The 20,807-nt window shown below is 38.5% G+C and overlaps 1 protein-coding gene across 1 annotated transcript in view; it reads left to right on the top strand.

Moving 5' to 3' along the window:
- LOC309883200 (connector enhancer of kinase suppressor of ras 2-like) overlaps positions 1-20,807 on the top strand; it is a 176,665-nt gene that overhangs the window by 49,720 nt on the left and 106,138 nt on the right. The window contains exon 3 of the mRNA XM_082771099.1: positions 11,015-11,178. Coding sequence (XP_082627225.1) covers positions 11,015-11,178 — 164 coding nt within the window. The remainder of the gene's footprint in view (positions 1-11,014; positions 11,179-20,807) is intronic.

Here is a 20,807-nt window from a genome sequence, read left to right on the forward strand (position 1 = left end):
AGTCGCTATTAGTATAGTGTTAGCAGAAAGTTTAAAGAAAAGACTAGTCCTGTATGGGGAAGAATAGTCCAAGAAAGTATAAAATAAATTGCATTAACTTCAGCATTTCTAGTTAAAGCAATCATATAGCTGGTTCCTGTCCCATTTTTTTGGTTACTCATATTGGAAAGGGAGGCACTGCTTACAATACCATCCTTGTTATCTTCTCACTCAACTAATTGTGATTTCTTTCAAAGCAGGAGCAGTCAGAACAGCAGTAAGCCTCTCTGACCCTCAGAAATACAGGCACTCAGTGAAATATAACTGAAACAGCTTGTGCAATCATGGAGATCCTGAAGCCCTCTAGAGGAAATACTTTTTTTTTTTTTTTTTTTGGTCCAATCTCTGAAAATGACTAAAGTAAATCAAGGACATTTAATTTTTGTAAACCATTTTTAATGTGATTACAGGTACCCCTGGTTTGAGTTTTAAGTTAGAATTTGAAAATTGATAGTAGTGAGAAATAACATCACTAGTTGGGCTTTAAAGGACATCATAAATTGAGTTTTCCTGGTTCCAATTATACATTTTAGGGAAAAGAACCACTGTGAACAGCACTGTCAATTAATCTACATTATCAAGTTACTTATAAACTACATTTAAGAATGTAACTTTATCTTACTAAAGAACTGCCAGGGAGAAATCCTGATTCAGTCATTTACAGCCGCTGTGTTTGAGATCAAAATGGCATTAGCCTTTAGTTTCTGAAAGGCTTTAAATTATTTCTTACAGAGATTGTGAAATAGGGGATGTGATGGTAGAGATGTCTTATGTAGAAAGTTGGTAACTTTAAAGCATTTAAAAGCAAGAATCACATCGTGCATGTAGAACAAAATAATTAAATGCATTTTCAAACCAAAAATTACCAATAGTTCATGTTTGTTTCAGTGAAATTATGTATTTAGTATTTAATTTCTAAAAGCTAAAAAATAATATATATTTTTTTAAGTAGTGGAAATGAAATAGTACAATTTGAAATGGTTTCACACAACTGAATCCATTTCCATTATTTTTTTATGTACTTGTTTTACTCTTTGGACTGAGCTAAGGTTCAGGTTACAAGAATAGTTTCTGCTGGTGTATTTTTTTTTTTTTTAATCCATGATGATCCAAATATCTATGGCACCTGGAAGAGCATACAGTTCTAGCACAACTGTAACTAAAACTACTAATCAAATCCTCTTATCCCATAAAAATGCGTCTCCTTCTGGCAGAAATGAAGGCAGAAGTTGCCACCTTTCCCCATGCAATCCACTTACGCAGGTGTTCTGGGCTTCCACTTCCAGCTGGGTAGGGAGCAAATTGTAACTCGCTGTTTGCTAAATCCTCTTACTGATTAAGCAGCCTGAAATTCTGCTGTGGTCTGTAGAATCAGCAACCGAGTTGCATTTGCTCTTTGCCTTCTTTTAACCGAGCATGCCGTGGGCCCCTGGTGGCATGAACCCCCTGAGGAGCCCTGCTCAGCCAGCGCTGGCAGCCTGCAGCAGCTCTGCCTGTTTGTAAGCAGCTCTACACCAGCTGGGGGCTGAAATCTGCTGTTATAAGTGGTGTTATAACTCGTGTAAAAGCTTATCAAGTTGATTTTTTTTTTTACTATTGCATAAGATAAGGCAAGAGACCGCCCCTCGGAGCCTGGATGGCCCAAGCTGTAGCCAGCTGGCTGCGAGCAGCCACCTTGCCCTGAGAAACTGCTGGGCAGCAGCACCAGAAACACTGATGGCAGTGACAGGTGGCACAAGGATCCGTCGTGTACTATGAATTGAAGCTACAGTTGTTTCAGACCATATTTCTAGAAGGTCAGAAAAAATGTTTTAGAAAACACTAATGACATAATTTAGAGAAAAACACACTATGTAAATATGAAAGTCGTGTCTTGTTCACTTTTGTCACCTTTCTAGGTCATCTCAGGCTTGCTTCCCTGCTTTTTTTCTTGTCATACCTATTTTATTTTCTACAGAAAGCTCCAATTCTTTAATTTATTTGTATACTCTCTTCCCAGTGACTGTTTCTGTGTTATCTTTGCATAGCTTGGTCCTGCGTGAGCTTCCCAGCCACGTGTTGGGGTTTGCTCCAAGACACCTCAAGGAGATCAAAGCCTGTCTGTCTGTCAGCCTCCTGCCTGTGGCTGGGAAAGCGTGGTGACAAGAGCAGGCCTTTTGCTAAGAGTGACTTAAGGAGCTGCCTAACCTCAGTCGAGCTCCATTAATCCTCTAATGGCTTTCCCTCTTAGCTTCTCTGGCAGAGGTGGAAAATAGCGTGGTGAGCCAGAGGAGGCTGTTTGAGGATGTCCCTGGGAAATGACTGCTGGAGTACTCCAGCAGGCTGCTCCCTAAAAAGCCACGAGGAATGTCCCCAGAAATGTTATTTTATGTTGTGCTGCTTTTGCTTACATTAGAATTAATTTCTCCTGCTCTGTTAATGCAGCACATTGCTCTGGGTTGTTGGTTTAGTGTTCCTTGCAAGGTAAACGTTTGCCTTTTCACCGGCAGCTGGTTAGAGGTTTTACAGGCAGCTCTTGCTACTTACATTGCTATTACAGATCTACTCCTTGCCTGATGTTTTAAGTCAGTAGCTGTAACTGTTCCCATGAAAAACACAAAAATAACTAGAAATGGCTTGGAATCTGTCTGAGTTCGTTTGCTCTTTTTTGGCAGCCATGGCCTATAGAGCTGCAGCAGTAGTTAGCTCTAGATGGGAATTTTGCAATACTTCCACTCTGATGCTGCTTTGTCAGGTGCCGGTCCTGTTGGGCCTGTCCTGAGTCCTTTTTTTTTGCATGCTGCCATATAAAAAAAAATAATTAAAAAGAAAATAAACATCCAAAGCATTTGAAAAAGTAGTAGTTAGAATATCTCTGTGTGTGATCTCCTGTGGTTTTTAGCTTTTCTGTAATCACTTGATTTTGCTTTTTTTTTTTTTTTTCTTTTGGTACTGAATTACCAATAACTTCACTCTTTCAGTGAGCAGATGAGATTTTTTTGCATGTTGATATGTTGAGCTGTAATCATATTTTATTCATGGCCTTTTGGCAAAATATTTCTTTCAAGATATGATAAAATTATTGCCAGTTTCATGTTCACAGACATATTTTATTTTGAACAACCCATGGCCAGATCAAATAGCAAAATATTTAGAATGCAGAGTTAAAATACAAAATAACTGATTTAAAATGTAGTAATATTTTTCATCATGTAGTTGAAGCCAGAGACTTAATCTGTCTTAATCTGGTACTGCATGAAAAGTGGTAGTAAATAAAAATGCCCAGCCCTCATTCTATTCAAAACCAACCATAATACATTTATCTGGCACTGTCATATAACATAAATAAGTAGAATAAAAATAAGTAAATGCAGGGAAAGAGAAAACCTTTTCTTTGGTAGGATTTATAGTTTGATTTTGTGTGTGTGTGTGTGATTTGTTCCCATTTGGCTAGTGTTACACCATGTGTAACAATAATAGTAATTTCTAGTTTGGGAATTTCCTGACAATTAATTGACAGTTCCTGCCAATTACCTGACTCCTAGCTGAGCTAGTCACTGATTGCTGGAGCTAATTCCTCCAAAGCGCTTACGAGCCTGATTTCAGGTCACCCAGATCTTCACTGCCACCAGGATGGCACAAGCGAGAGGTGCTGTGCCTTGAGGTGGAGGATGAGAGGTGTGTGTGAAACCACGGCTCCCAAGCAGCTGACCAAGAGATGCTGCCAACAAAGCTGCCGAACATCCCTGAGAAACCCTCAAGTCCCAGCCTTCTCTTTACCTCCTGCAACCATCTGAAAGCAGCTTCCTCATGGTTTTGGCAACTATGAGAAGAGCTTTGGGAGGAATTACCAAGCCCATGTTATGCTTCTAGGATTTGTGTCTTGCAGGTGTTTGAACGACTGCTTGTGAATTGGGGCCTAGAGTCATAGATGCTGGAGAAATTATGCTGAGCAGAAACCTTATTTCATTGTGATTCTTACCATAAATACACATGCTGGGATTGCCTTTCTTTTGGTATCTAGAAGTTTTGGTGAAATGTGTCTGTGAAGTCAAACCAAGGATGAATGTATTTTGGCACTGAGACATCTGTAGCACATTTGATTCTTCCGTGTCAGCTCTCTTACCACCACTCAGCTCTGCAAGTGTTAGCATTTGCTGACAAAAAGTGATTTGGGGCTTCTGGCTATCCTGTTACAAGTTTACTTTGCTTTGTTAGGAGAGTTTTGCAGTGGTATACAGGCCTCAAATTTCCAGTTTGTTTTTCCATGCTTTGTCCAAAGTTGTTCTGGAGTTTCCATGACATTATGCCTGGATGTTTTTGGATATGAACTGAACTTAATGTAGAGCCCTATTGCAGGCTTATCGGAGATGCTTTTAGAGCAAGATTCATCTCACCCAACTTTAAATGTCTGCCCTATCTACTGATGGCCCTCTCAGTTAAGAACTACATAAAAAGACTACATAAAATTAGTTTTTATAGTTTCAATACGGCTGGAATGGTGATCCTACATTTGCCGTCTCATCAGATAGGGATGACAGCAAAGTAAAGAATTGTCAGATGGGGCTTTCTTACCGAGCAGCTTCTGAAAAGCCCGGGTTTTGGCAGTGGTACCAGCTTTAGCAGCTGCCCCTTCACCCAGTGATGTTTGCCACCCCCTTTGAGGCAGCTCACTAGCTGCTGAGGACACAGGGCGAGGTTCCCAGGGGACAGACTGACCCAGCTCCCTGCACAGCCCCCATGGAGCTGGGTGAGATGCAAGGAGCGGTGAGGACGAGTGGCACCACGCTCTCTGCAGAGCTCTGCGCTTCTGCCAGAGGTGGTCAGCAAACCCTGCCCCTTGAAAGCAAAGCCATGTGTTACGTGAGTCCAACACTGGAAATAGATGCAACGTCTTGCCTTGCATTTGGCCAACACATTTCTCTTTAAAATAAATGTAATGCGACAGGTTCAGCATCGAAGTGTCCTCGGCTTGGACTGCAATCTGGAGGCATGCAATCAAGCAAAGAGGAGGTTTGGATGCAAAGCTGCTGCAGCCTTGCTGGCTCTTCCCAGTCCTTCTTCAGCCATGCTGCTTCAAAAATGACCAGAGGCTGCTGTTGCGTCTGTGTCAAGGAGAAAAAGCAAAGGCAAACTTGTATTAGCACAGAGTTAGCAAAACTGCTTGGGTATTTTATCACTTTTATGGGAAGTTCATCAGCGACAGCATTAGTGACATTTCTCGGGTTTAATGTTGCTGTGAAGGAGCGTGCTCTTGCTTTGAAAATGTGATACATTCTCTGAGCGTGACACTTTTCTTCCAGAAACATCTTTAAGGTCAGGTCTAGTTCCAGCAAGCTGATTGAAAATGCCATTTATTACTCCTGCGATTATACCGCGGCTCAGCAATGGCTGTCACTTTGTGGGGAAGAAGTAGAATGTCTTCACTTGCTCTTTTCCCTCATAGGTAATGAAGGCAGAACTATATTAAGTCATTTACTTCATATATACAGATGTCAATTTAAGGGTGACGGCATAATGTTAAATCAAATTTTGTAAGTGGAGCAGTTTGTTCCTTTGTTATTAGTACTGCCTGACACCTCTGCTTATAAAACCCTCTTTTCAGGTGCTCTGAACTCTTAAAATATTAATATTTCAGCACTGCTTTTGTCTTGATACTATAGTTATCTTGGGAAATTGCTGCCAAAAGGAGCAGGCAATTAGAGATTACGGGAAAGCCTGTTGCTTTGGCCAGGCTAGAAAGAAAAAAAGTGACAGTGGTGATGGATTCCCTGGGATTTGCATATGGGATAGGATTTACGAGGATGGCTTGTGTTGCAGACTGGTGCCATGTGTGCTCGTAGTGACAGTGGGGGATGTGGAGGATGCATTTGGTCCCTGGGAGACACACTCCCCTTCCAAGTGCCCATCCTGCCATGGTTCCTGCTCATGGCACTCAGGAAGCAGAAGGCTGCCTGGATTTGCACCAAAAGCACCCGTCTGTGTGAATGGTGCCGTAATGGCACGGAGGAAACCTACCCTGGAAGCACCATTTCAGCATATTACATGTGCACAGTCAAGCATCTAGAGGTCATATAATCCAGAACTGAGATTTTTTTTTAAAAGAATATTCATAATTTTCTTTTATGTCTATTCCTGCATTCATGTGTTGTGATGTTTAATGCAGTTTTTGTGTACAATTTTGTGATCTAAATACTATGTTATAGGTCAGGCTTGTAACAAGTAGGTTTGAAGGTGTAAAAGACATGAGACTCTAATTTGTAGATTGGCTCTAAAGTTTAGGACTGAAATATTCCAGGGCTGATGTTTCAGGGTGTCTCAAAGATGTTCCCTTTTTTTGTTTTTGAATTGTGGGGTCATAAAGATAATTTTTCAAGGCACTCTAAACCATTTTTTTCCTCCTGGTAGGGCTTAAGAACAAGCAGCCTGTGTTTGGGAGTGAGCTTAGCATCAACGTGGTCCTGAGGATTATGCCTTTCCTTTTATTTGGACCAAATAATTTTTACAGAGCTTGTAATGTCACGGACAGAAAATACCCACCTGATGGTCTGCATTGTCAGAAGTTACGTAAGGACTGGAAAACATGCACTGTGCCTGAGCCCAATGTAATAAATCCCAGGTATTTCTGCTCAAGAACCCCCATGAATTGCTGCTAACCAGGCCATTTCTTCCAGATCTTTCTAGCTGGCTGCTAAAATTTGCTTTATGTAGAAAATATCAAATGATTTCAGAAAACCTATTTGTTTTCTGTAACTGCTGCTGCATGGACTGAGCCGTTAGCTGCTCTTGGGCCCTGGCTAAAATGAAGCAGATCTGCGTATGCTCTCTGCAGTTTCTGAAAGGGGAAGTGTGTGATGCCTTCCCCTGCCAATTAGCTAACTTTCAGCACAGAAATCAGAGTTTCCTTTCTTCCAAATAAAGAACAGCTAATTTTCTGGACCTGTGAGCTGTTTTGCCTTGGAAGAGAAGCCTTTAATGGCAGCGGGCGGGTGGTCCTGGTGCAGTCCTGTTTATCTGAGACGTCTGAGGTCACTCGCAAAAGCAGGGAATTGAAAACATGTTTTTTTCCTTATGGCTTCCAACCTGCCCCAGCAGGATCCTCTCAAAGCATTTCTCAAAGCATGTGCTCCTTCTGGTCCTCTGCCTTTTCCTCCTTTCTTTGCAGCTTGTCCTTTTCTGATCCGTGTCACCCAAGGAGGCTGAGTCCAGCCCATGCTCGGTGGAAGGCCAGGATGACCCCGCTGGCGCACGGCTGGCTCTGCAGCCCGCTGGGGGTTGCTGTCCTCTTACTGAAGGGGCCACCTTTGTAGATGAGCCCGGTCACCATTTGCATTTGCCTCGACTGAAGGACACAGCAGCTTGAACGGATTCCTTCCAGTACCTAGCACAAGAGTACTTTAAAGTTGAATCTGTCCCTGTTTCCCTTTCTGTTGATTTTTTTTTCATAAGACACCACCCCATAATGATGGATATGATTGTTTAGTTTTATTAGCCTAGTGAGATACCTCCATAGGAATATTAATTTGCTCTTTCCAGGTCAAAGGCAGAGCAGAGTGCAATCCCTCTGAAGAAACTGAGATCGTTCCATCGACTCCCAGGCTCTGTCCTTTAGAGCCTGATTCCACAGACAGCAGCGTCTGTACTTCATGTCTGCTGTCGTATGTAAGCATTTGTGCAGACATGGTTTCAGTGCTCTGCTATGTGCTTTTCACATGATTATTATTATTTATTTTTTTTTAATTGGGAAAAGTGTTAAATATTTTCAGAGCTTTATTCAAAATATTTCTGATTTCTTTGCCAAACTGGCCATAACCGTACTTCATTTCATCACACAAACTGGTCACGGAGCTGTTCTCCTGCTCTTTCATGCTAGACCCTAAAAGCAAAATGAGCAACCTTGCATTTTTGTGAGAGAGCGTATTGTTTTGTGTACCCTCTTCTGTCAGAAGAATCAGTTCATGAGAGCAGTCACGTCTGTGACAGGCTGAACTGGCAGGGACCTCTCCTGTGTGCCCTGCCTGTAACCCCACGTTTCACAGCCAGCGTTTTGTCGTGCCAGCCAGCTGTCTTACATTCTCCCCTGGGAATAATGGTGTTGTATGAACAAAACCATCATTCGGTCAGGAATTTTTAGGATAGATGGGAAGAACAACATAATCCATGGTAAGTAACAAAAATCCATTAGCATATATGAAAAGGAGAGGAGAATAAATGTAATTTGCGGAGACACTTATGAAAAATTGAAATCCCACATTTTTAACTTAGAAATGACTTTTCTTTTGTGATGGCTCACACTCGACTAGGTTATTTTTACCACACTTCTCCCCCATGAGAGCTGCCCTGTCTCCGTAATTTGACTCCCTACACAGAAGACAACAATTTGTGCTTGTCCTCTGCTCAGTTCTGTACCGTTTTCTTCATTGTCTCTCTCTAATGCCAGAGACGAAGGGACAGACCTTTACATAACATGCAAACTATGTTTGTGCTTTTAATGTAAAACAACCCTGATGTTTGCTGACATCAATGGGAAGATTCATTTTAATCTCGCTGGGCCTTGATGCCAGTAATATGCAGCATCTCTTTTGTAACGTTGGCTTGGAGTTAATACCTAAATCTGATTTGAGCTAGCTCTATGCAGAACTTTTTTTTTCTTTTAATACATGCTGCCTTGCATTGTTGTTTTAATGATTTTTTTTTTTTTTTTTAATTGTGCGGATCAGGAAATAAATCTTTCAAAGCTAACAGGGTGTTTCTTTTCCCCAGCCCTTTCTCCCTACTTTTTCCCCTCCTTTCTCTTGATGTTTCCTTGAATTAGGCCCTCTGCTTGCCTAATTTTCAAGATCACAGTTTGCAGTAAATATGTCAAAGTTTTTCCTTTATTTCTTGGATCCAGAGATCAAGTTTTCCTAGTCCATCTGGATGGAATAAGTAGTCTTTTAATTAAAAATGCAAAGAGGCAATGTAACAAATTTCCATTCATGGAGGTTAAATTTCAGCCTTAAATTAAACATGCATGTTTAAGCCATTTCCCTTGAATTATTGTACTGTGCTGTGAAGGGTATGTTGGGTATTTACATTTTTGGGTGAGGTTTGTAAGAACACTCAGAGCTGCAAGCCTGCCGAACTCTGATGCTATGTAACTTGGGAATAGAGATTTAATTTTATTTACCTACATATAAAACAGGGTTAATGCCCCTTACCACTTCGTAGTTATGAATATTAACTAATGTAAGTCTTATTTGTAAACAGAAATTACACTGAGAAAATTGCATAAAGAGCACTAATGAGGCCTAAGTAGCTTGAGGAAGTAAATATTCCGTTTGGCTCTGGTGAGTCAAAGTGAGCTCATTTTATACTCTTTCTAATTGAATCTTTGATATTTTCATGCTAAAAATAATCACAACCATGATCAGGAAGGATGAAAGTACTCTTAGCCAAGTTCTTCCTTTGTAAGCTTCACCCCGAGCGCGAAGCTTTGGATCGCGAAGCGAGGAGCGATGGAGTCCAACGCATGGCTCCGGGCAGGGCCGGGCGCAGCAGGGCTGGTGTCTCCTGGTGTGGGTATTCCTGAGGTGCTGTCACATTACGAGGTGGTTGTGTCCTTTAAGGATGTATTTCTGGATTCTGCTGTCAGCTGCCATACTGCTTGCACCATTGAGGCAACGCCTCTGGAAGGTGCCCTGGGGAGCTATTACAGAGCGGTCTGCCTAACACAATTTTCATATTTTGCTTCTGTCATACGTTGTCTCTGGCATAAAGGCACGCTTCATACGTCTGGCTACACACTTTTCATAGGATGTCACGTTCATCTGGTATTGTTTAAATCTTTCCGACTGCTACAAATGCTTATTTGTAGCCAAGGACACTTTATACATTAATGTGCTTCATTTCTGTTCAAAATAGTCACTGAAAGTGCTATCAGAAATTAAACTTTTTCTGATGAGTTTGTTCACAGAAAGGAGATTTAGGCAAGTGTTGACTAAAAGCAAGCCTGAAATACGTGGCTTTGGGGATTTACTGTGAAACTTTCTGGGGACAGAACCGTGTAACAACTGAGTTTCAGATGTTACATGATGAATGCAGAAGTCGCAGTGACCAATTTGCAATCAATGCAAATTGAAATACTCTTTCATAAAACCATTCATTAAATCATTTACAACCATGAGCAGATGCGGAGAAGTCATCTCCCATTTGCAGGCTGTTCTGCAATAGCCCGAAGGCTTGGGTGCCTGTTAGAAAGAGGCTGCTGGTTTGGGTGCTAAGGTCAGCAACAGCATAACGAGGAAACAGTTCCTTTTTCTGGACAAAAGACAGCTAGATAATCCAAGTCTTATTCATGACCACTGAACAATGATCTCCTGGTTTCCAAAAGCTTTCACTCCCCTAGAAAGTGGTTTGGTTATTCTAAGTCATCCTATAACTTTCTTTTTAGAAATTTATTACTGGATGCTAACTATTCCTAGCATTCAATAAGGCTGTGGTGTCGCATATTAGTAACATGTTTAGCTCATATTTTCTATTACAATGAAATAGGCTAATTGTATTATATCTAATTAAATCACTTTATTAGCTAAGGAATATACCTCTAAATAGAATAATGGATAGCAGTGCATTTCTCAGATATTTTTGGTGAACTTTTTTCATCCTCTTAATTCATTTAGCGTTCTTGTACTACTTGAGATGAATATATTTCTGGTTATCATTAGCAATATGTATCATCTAGTTATCCCTAATACCTACCACACAGGCTTTAAATTAGTGTTAAAATGTTTAAGGATGTTGAAAACAATGTGAGTAGCACAAATTTTGGGGTTTAGAAGTCTGAGGTGTGCTACTATGTAAGTTGAATTATATTTTTCTCTTTTCCATAATAGATCCAAACAAGGAGTTATACTTGTGTTCGGCAGAAATTTCTGTATTTGTAGATTAAAGTATTATTATTGTTTGTCTTCATTCTCTGAATATGCATTGTTGGCGTTGTTTTTTTTTTCAATAGGCCTTGATGATTGCCTCCAACAATACATAAAAAATTTTGAAAGGGAAAAGATCAATGGTGAACAGCTGCTACACATCACTCACCAAGAGCTTGAGGAACTGGGAGTCACTCGCATTGGCCACCAAGAACTGATACTGGAAGCTGTTGATCTGCTATGCGCATTGGTAAGTGATTTTTTCCATCACTCATCTTAATGACCTGGGTTTATAAATTTCCAAGCCAAAATCAAAATAATGTATACTAAACTCTATTGCTATATCCTTGGACAGACAGTGGCTGTGCTAGATTAAAAGGCAGACCTTAAAGGCTTCTTTCAGCTATAAAGAAACCATACGTATCCATTTTATGATTACGTATGATGGTGTTTTATTGCTCTTCCTCTAACTTCTCAGGTCCTGTATTCAAATGCTGTTGACTATTACTACTGGCATCCATATGGTTCTGTAATTATATGCCATATGCCCTTGTATTCCGCTGACATTTGCCACACTATCCTAAACCAAGTAGACTTGAATGTTTTAACCATGCCAACATTCAAAAAGATTGTATTAAAGAGCCAGAAAGTAATTTTAATTAGGCAGGAAGATTGTTACAAGATAGGAATGGTAACATTGACTTTATCCAAAGTACAGACAGGTGTCAGTGTTAAAAATTTTTTTAACAACCTGAAAGCATCCAGATTTTGAAGAAAACTGTTTTTGTTTGTTTGTTTGCTTGTTTTGTTTTGTTTTTCATGTAACAGGTTATTTTATTATTTGTTAGCCTCTGAACAAAATATTTGAAATCAGTAAGTGATCTTTTTTCCTTTTATTTAACTCCTGCCAGCTAATGAAATAGACTTAACCAAATTCTATGGAGAAAAAAAAAAGCTTGCCTTTGTTATAGTGAACAGGTTATTGAAAATATAATCTAAAAAAAAAAAAAAAAAAAAAAAAAAAGGTAAAATTAAGTAGGTAAATTATATGTGACAGTTCCAGTATTTTACTTCTTTCTCAGGAGTCCTGTTTTTGCACAAAGTAGCTTATCTTGTGGAATTTTGATAAGATAAATTGTCTCCAGCAGGGAAACTGTCACTTAGCAATAAAATAGAGAACAATTGCCTCAACAATGCACTTGATGTTATAGAATTAAAACCAGTATGAAGTACCTTTTATTATATGATGTATGCTTCTTGCAAGTACCTCTAATTACAATATATACTTAATGTAACTTGACATGAAATTCTATGAATTAAATAATTTGTATGTCATAATACATTAAAAAATAACACATAATATCAAAACCAGAAAAATGCTTATGGCCCTGATGCAGACATACCCCTAAACTGATGTGCATTGCATAGCCCAACATTATTTTTTTTTTGTTTTGGAAGCCTTTAGAATCAAACTTAGAACTTTTTCATCTAAATCATTGCTTTCCACATAAAATGAACATAAATATCCCACAGTGTTACATTATTTTATCTAAAGAACAATGCAGTGCTCTTGCCTGTCAGACATAGCAAACCCAAGAAATTTCCTCTGGAAAAAGAAAATTTCAGCCAAATGTACCCATTAGGAGGACCCTTGCTGATTTCTTCCCCCCCTCCCTTTTTTTTTTCTTTAAATAACAACAACAACAAAACCACCCCATACCTCCTAAATGCTGGCCCCATTGCAGGTCAGCAGGGCAGCTCTTCTCTTACTGTGCCACCTCATGACCTTGTTATTTTTCCTTTTAAAGCAGGGATGGGGATTTTCCAGCTCCTGGTATCATTTATTTAGCCTCCTGCCTTTAAGCCCTCATCCTTTTTACTCTCTAGAACTCCTACTTTTTTTTTTTCTTCTGCTTCTAAATTTTTATCTTCCTGCCCATTCTGTGTCTTTCTGCTGAGTGAATCGAAGCTGCCTGCGGCTCTGCTCTTGGGGCTATTCTCTTGCCTCTGACATCTCTTCCTTGCTGCTATGCACAACACGTTCTTCAGTCCTTGCAGCTTCCTACTGAACAAGAATCACAAGTAAAAGTTTTACAAGATCAAGTAATATGTCTATTTTTATTCTATAATCACTTATAAGTGTTTAAATCTTAAAAGCACGATGAAAAGAAACCTTTTAATTCTTTTAAATGATAGCAATAATTGAATGGCAGGATATGTGATGCTGCCTTTATTACCACCTGAAATACATGTCTAAAATATTGCAGTAGTGTGCTCCATCTTGAAACGTTCATGCGTTATTGTACTAGAGTTTGATTGCTGGCTGAGGTGATCAATTAGAATCATGGATTGGAGTTTGTCACTGTAATGGATATTTAATATGCTGGGTAGTCTTGGGGAAAAAAAAAAAAAAAAAAAAGCAAAACTTATAAAAACTTATAAATAATACAGGGAGCTGTGTCTTGCTAATGGAACAAGCACCATACAGGAACGAGCATAATTTCTGGAAATTTTATGACGTTATTGGAATCAAAATGTCTTAAGGAGCCCTAATTTTCTGAGTTACATGGTAAGCAAACTTAAGGTAGCTTAAGTGCAGCCAGGGAACAGCCCCAGCCAGTGAGATATTAGGGCATTAATGAACTGTGTGTCTGTTTTTATATTTGGGCAGTACCCAAGTGTATTTGCAGATTCATATATCCACATCTTTAAAAACTTATTTTTTCAAAACTTATTATGAAAAAAAAAAAGAAAGGAAACATCAGTTTAAGCCATCTGGTATAAAACACCACGTGTGGAGGGGCGGTTGCAGCAGGAGCAGTAAGCAGCTCGCTCTCTCCTCTCCTCACTGCCTTGGCCAGCACCACCCAGCAGGGCAGGCGCTGCCAGCTGCATGCTGGCCGAGCATCCGCAAGGCTCTGCACACTGCCTGGCTCACCCACAGATAGCTGCACTCCTGGCTACATCAATACTTGTCAGTACTGCTTTGTGCGCTGCGGATCATCCACTCGCTGGGCCATGTCAATGAGCATTGATTTTTATTTTTTTTCTCTACATGGAATTCTAAATTGATTTCTAGTTGGCAATTGGCAGTGTCCAAGTTACGTGACCTATTTCTTACAGGCAGTAATAGCAGGATGTTCCACTCCATCTTAGCTAGATGGGTTGCATAATGCTTCAAACAGAAGCTACATGTACTGTAGAAATCTCTCAGGTAAGCTTAGGCTCAGCGATGCATCAGAACTTCAGCTGCACCTTGGTCATGAGTTCAGGTGCAGAACAGCTATGTTGCTTCAGGAAGCCAAGAGAAATTTGACTGTCTTGTCTCAGGCTCTTGGAACACGCTGAAAGTGCGTGTTGTGAAGCCGTGCTCCCATATGCACTCCCTAAGGGTCTGGCTGTCAGCCCACCGGCTTTTGGGGAAAGGGAGGGAGTACTTGTTTGGTTGGGGTTACACATTAAAGAGCAGTACCTCTGCTTCTGTTTGTGTGATGCAAACCATTACACAGCATATACACAACTAAACGCTCATCAGAGCAGGCTCAGCAATAATGAGGGCTTCTAAGAGCAAAAGTAAAACAAAAAAATAAAGAAGGCACCTCTGTTTTTCTTCCCTGTCCTAAACACATATTAATTAGACTCAAATGCAAGCTATTGATGGCAAATAAAATATAGTAAAAATATAAACTAATATTATTTCTTTATTAATTGATTCAAACCATATTACTATTTCTGAATAAAATCAGAAGAGAGGTTAGTAATATATACTAAGTAATATATCAAGGATTGTAATTTTTCTTCTGAAAGCTGAATTCAGAGCTTTCTCTATTCAGACTTATGAGAATCCTGCACAGAGAAAATTCTCTTTTGGAAGATGAGCTGCAGTGTGAAAGAAGGCAATGCAAGAAAGGTAAACAGGGAAAAATACAAGTATTTGATGCACCCAAACATAGCAGAAGTAGCAATATGATGATATTGAAGTACACGTATTTCCCTTAAAAATTAAATAATTTGAAAGGTTAGAATCCGTTATTTTTTTGAAAAGGTAACATTATGGGGCAAAAGATGAGAGCATCTTTCACTATAGGACAAAGTATTGGCATTTTCTGGGGATTACTCAGGGTTGAATTTATGTATTATGGAGAAAAAGTCATAGGTAAGCCATATTTTGTTTCAATTACTTGACCATTCTAGAAAGATGATTTTGAGTACTGTTTTAATTATGAAGATAATTGGAAATGATGGATGTGGTGAAAAAATCATCTTGAAGTCCTTTCACATTATTGTGGTCAGAAGCTGCTCTGCAATTATTTATTTGAAGTGCCCTAAATAACATCTGTGAACTGAAACATGCACGCCATTTAGGATTGGGATTGTGATGGTATTAACACTGAAATGCTAATCGGGCTGTGTATGGGAGGACTAGTCACACAAAGGCATTGGCTACCTGAAGGAGTAGTAGTAGGGCCTGGGGAAAATAGTTATTTTAGAGACAGTAAAATATATTGGAAAGAAGAAAAAGGAGTAATGTGGGGGGTCTACATGGGCTGTTTTTTTTTTTCAAATCTATGCATTTAAATTTAACTAGGACGGTTGGAGTCACTACGTTGTAAAAGGCCATGCAAATTAAAGTATAAACAGTCTGGTAGGAAGAAATACTTTGATAATGAATGGAAGCAAGATGAATGTGAAGAAGAGGAAAAGCATGTTCAAAGTTAGATTGTATCTAAAGTAATTAAAAATGATGTTAATTCATAGGCATTCAGCTAGTGAAATTCTGTGCTGTGGTAACGTTTAAGGAGAAATAAAGATTAGAAAAATTCTCTCTGCAGTTCCTGCAAAGGCTAGCAGCCCAAGCGTGACAGTTTTTCTGCTAGAAGGCAAAACACTCACCTGTGCATCAACATGGCTGGAACAGCTGGTGTGCCTTTAATTTGCTCGTATATTTACTGCTCTTTTAAAACTATGTATGGGAGGGATGTAGCTACCAAATCAATATGATTTTTTTCTGACAGATAATTAGGCTTATCTCTGACAAAGTAACAGCAACACTAGTATTTTATGTTGGTCAGAATGAAAGCAGTTGGCAGGAGTTTATTGTGAGATACACCACGCTGAAGGTGACACAGCCAGCCTTTCATAGCTGTCTCTGCATCTAGCAATGAGGTTTCTTCTGTATTAAAATTACATATAAAATTAAAGTTTTGCACTTTTCAGTGGCCATACCTACAGCAATCTCTCCTTACATCCTTTTCATCTTTTCTTCAGCTGATTTTTTTTTTTTTAATAGTTTGTCAATGCTGTGAGAGTACTGGGAAGCATTTTTTCTTCCTTTATCTAATGTGTAATCAAATTTCATCTTTAAGTCATTGGATGTGTCAGATACTCATTCTCCCCTCTACCCACCCCCCAATATTTCAAAGGTTAATACAATTATTCTAGAGTGAATTCTTCATTTTATATATTGATGCTTAAATAGATGGAAATAAGTCATCTTTCTTCTTCCAAGAGAGATGGAGATATTCTCTCTCCTCAGTATAATGAGGAAAATGGCACATACATTATTTCTGTCTATACACACACATACGCATCCAGAAAGCTTTATTAATTTCACTTGGAAGAGAAGTTCAACTTCTGGCAGCCCTGTGGTGTTTGCTATGCTGTGCCAAACTATTGAATTAAGCTATTGAATAAGTTAGCTAAGTATTCCACATATTAGAAAGGATGTATCATCTTTTGCTTAGTCTAATTAGCTGCTTCATTCTTCTTTAGGCTTTCAAGTCAAGCAGTTTGGGTGATTTTAAGGATTGCATGTTGATTTGTAATTTTTTTTGTCATTTCAAAGTGTGTTGCCAATTCTTGCGTTTCTAAAAAATCTATTATGATCAAGACACTGACAAAAGATAATTAAGTTTCTACAGACAGTTCGCAGCAGGCTAAAAATATCTTTGCTCATAGGTATTTTACACATGCACACACGTGCATGCATAATAGCTTTGTCTTACTGGCAAGAAGAAGGAAAATCAGGGTTTTGCTATCCTGGTGTGCTGGAAAAGGAAAAACCCTGAGTGCAATTATGTTACTTGTGTTGAATGCTCAGTCCAACCATACCCTTTAATTTGAAAATCACCCAGTGTTCCCTTACCAGGGGTAAATGCAGCTATGTGAATTATCTAAACAGAGGACAAGGGGAGAGAGTAGTCTTCTTTGTGACTACTCTGTGCTTTTAAGACTACATCTACACCAGTTGTTCCAGAACAGAAACTAGTTGTGCATGGTTTCCAAGACTATCGCTTGCACAGAAAGAATATTTTGGAGTACTGGAGCAGTACCACCAGCAATATCAAATTTTAGTAAGTAAAATTTTCAAGTCCAAACTGAATTAAAATGAGGCCCTTGTAATATTTGTGTCCTGTGTCATTTCTTGTCGCATGCTAAAACACTTTGCAAAATTTCTACAGTGCTTTTAACAATGTTAGAGTGTATTTGATTAAAGCTTTCCACAAAAAGAAATCTTGTAAGAGATTGCATCAATGCTGCCACAAACATTAATCTGAGATAAAACAGTGCTTTACACCTTTCTTTTTCCATTTATGCATATTTATGGGGGACTTCTTGCTGAGAATGCATTTATGTATTTACACAAGGGTCCGAGGAAATTGTGCATTTGATTTTTTATAAATACAGACTGAGTACAGGAATAAGAGCCAAGTGTGGACCAGCTTGAAGGGATGAAGCTCCATTTCAAGTTGCAGTGACAGAGTTTGCTGGGCTATCCTTTTTAGGTCTCTTGGGCTTTGTTATGTCATTTTTTATGTTATAATACAAGTAGCAATTCTGTCATATGAAACTGGTCAGCTGTCATAGGATCTATTTTTTACGAGTTCCTGCTTTTATATAGAACTCCCTAGACTACAGAATATAATTTCTTTAGTAAATGTGCTTTTCACAACAGCGTTGTGTTGTTACATGGTATTTAACACTTAGCAACCGTTTCTTTCATTTGTGTATGTGAGGGCGTTGATTTGGCAATTTTAGAGCTCTAGTACACAACATATACTGATTCATATAAACGCGTATAGATAGAAAAGGCAAGTAATGTTAAATTTTTCATAAAAGTGGCATAGTGAACTGAATCTTGGCCAAGTATACTTTGGTGAGTACTCCGGCTCTGGAGAGCAGTGGAAATGCCATTGGTTCTGGACAGCACAGAAACACTGACAGAATACAGAACTGGAACTCTAGTCAGACGTTTTGTTTTGATATTGGCTGTGGACTGTATTTAAGGCTTGTTTCTTTTTGGTAGGTGTACTAAATTTTAGACTAATAAAAACTTTTCTGTAGTTGAATATAGCGCAGCCTTGACAGTGGGAGCCCATCATTCTTCTGCTCTTTATTGGCTGATGTAAAACATAATTATTTTTTGGTGATGTGTGTCCACGTTAATTTACTGAGCTCAGATGTCCATATGTGCACTGGCTTATAAAACCAAGACTCATGTCCCTGGCTTCAGATGGTCTTTATCCTTCATATTTCATTTCGTGTGTGAGAAGGAGAAAACTAGCAATAACAAAGGGTCGTTTCAGAACCGGTAACTTCAGTTTCATGTTCCATTGGCTTCTGTGCTGTGCATACCTATTTGACCCTTACAGATATATGCTGAAGATTAAATAATGCTTGCTACTGACATCATTGTTGCAATAAAAATGGCTGGAAATTGTTGGCCTGTTGCCACTGCAAGACTTTGAAAAGTTCATGCTCCCTTTAGTGAAGTATGAAAGGATGGATCTTGCTGTGATTTCATGAAAACGCCACTGAAACTCCCTCCTTATGTACAAAAGAGTTATCCCCTAATTAAAGGGATCAGCTGCTGCAGATACTGGCGAGGCAATCACAGAAACCTCATCTGCTTTGACAATTATGTGCTCTTGGGTGTTTCCCACTCTCAACCTTTGGTAAAGTCTTTCAATACAATGTGCTAAGTTCACAATTTCAGCAGGATAATGGACTTAAGTTATTTATCAGAATGTGTTATGAAATAGCATACAGTTGTTATGCAGCAATACCAAGAAACATATGCAAATTTCTGACAGAAAACATGAAAGCCCTCTATTCTAGAATTGATGATTTTTGAAAAGCCATTAATTTCCTTCAGTACAAGCTATTTAAAAAGAGCATTTCTGTGTTTGCAGTGAAGTTCATAATAGAAGAGATACCGTCATTGAGCACTCCAGAACCAAGAACTTTAATTAGAGTTTAACTCCTTTGTACGTATGCGATTGCAGTAGCTTATATTTGTGGTGTGCCAGCACTGAAAACCTGAGAGCTAGAATATGCAGGTGGTGAAAGTCAGTTCATTGACTGAATCCAGCTAATGGAATATCGATTCAGACCTAGGAAATTACATTAAATAGTTGGGGAAAAGTATATTGGATTAAGGGGGTATAGGGTGCTATTTTGGGATCATAAAGCGAGGATAACACAGAGTGTTGCAGGAAGAGATAAACTCTTTCCCATTAAATGAAAAGGATACTATTCCACTAACATAAAATTTAATTTAATTTTCTTTAAAATAACATAAAAGCCTAGTGATGTGTTCAGTCTTAAATGTCAAATAAATTGTTGTTTCAGTATTGGTCTACATGAAACACATAAATTGGTAATTCTTAGTCTTTTAATGAAAAATAACTGAGCAAGACTTATGTGATGCTTAAAATAATTATTTAAAATTATTTATTATTATATTCATTATGAATTTTTAAAGTTTTTTTTTTCTAAGGCTGTAGCTTTCTTCATGGGGAAGGATTAGTTCTTATTTATTGCTTATGTATCTCAATTGCAAAATTTTCTTTCCGTTGCAAAAAGCAATGGATTTATTTTTTTTTTCTCCTTAAGGTCCTGATTTGAAAGCTATACTGAATGATGCAATGCATGTTACATTGTAAAGGTAGCAATATACCACGGGTTTGCAGTGGGAAGAAAGTACAGGGAATACACTGATGTAAGTCAAGAATGATTGTTTTCCATGATGGGGAAAAAAATGAAAAAGTGTTTTTCTCACTCACAACAGGTAATCTGTTTCATAAATACCATTTCACAATATTTTTGTTACTGGTCTATTATAATATCATTTGCCATAAGCTGCCTGAATTTTTGACTAATTTTTTGATCAGTTATGCATAAATTTATATACATATGTGTATATACACATATTCATGAAGTTGTAGGGTGGACTTGCTCAAATGGCATTCACCAAATTCATGACTAAAAATTAATTTTAGTTCATACTGTCATTGTTGTTAGTTCAAAGGAATCTTGTTACTAATTTAATTTATTGTATGATTCTCCCTGAATTGTCATGGATAAAATCTTTACATGGAACTACCAGTTTTGCAAGAACCTAAGATAAAATCTTTGAAAATACCAAGTGAAATGTTCAGTTCTGACATTATGTTTCCAAAAGACAAGCCTATCATTTGTTCTTTGAACTTTGAACGTTTCAGGGCTGTTCAGAATTGTAAATTTGTGTGATGTACTGTATCTCTTATTCTCTGTAGTCTTGCACTTGTCTTATAATTCATTTTAAGAGATACTTAAAGAATCTTAAGAAACCCAATAACTTCCTGTTATTGGGTGGTTGATTCTTCCACAAGACTATGATTATTGTTAAATAAATACCTTAAGTTAATTGGTCACAAGATTTTAGTGAAAAAATAATAACAGTTTGTGGTTATTGAATAGCATGCTCCACATTTGTGCCTTCAGTAGGTTTTGCTGAGAGGAATGGTGAACACATATAAGGGTCAGGGAGTGCTGGAAAGGTAGGTACAGGCTTGAAACATTATGTCGGAGAAATAAAGCCAGTGGAGTTTCATGGAT

Source organism: Aythya marila (genome assembly GCF_965140915.1).
Source record: "Aythya marila genome assembly, chromosome: 13".
Classification (NCBI taxonomy): Eukaryota; Metazoa; Chordata; class Aves; order Anseriformes; family Anatidae; genus Aythya; species Aythya marila.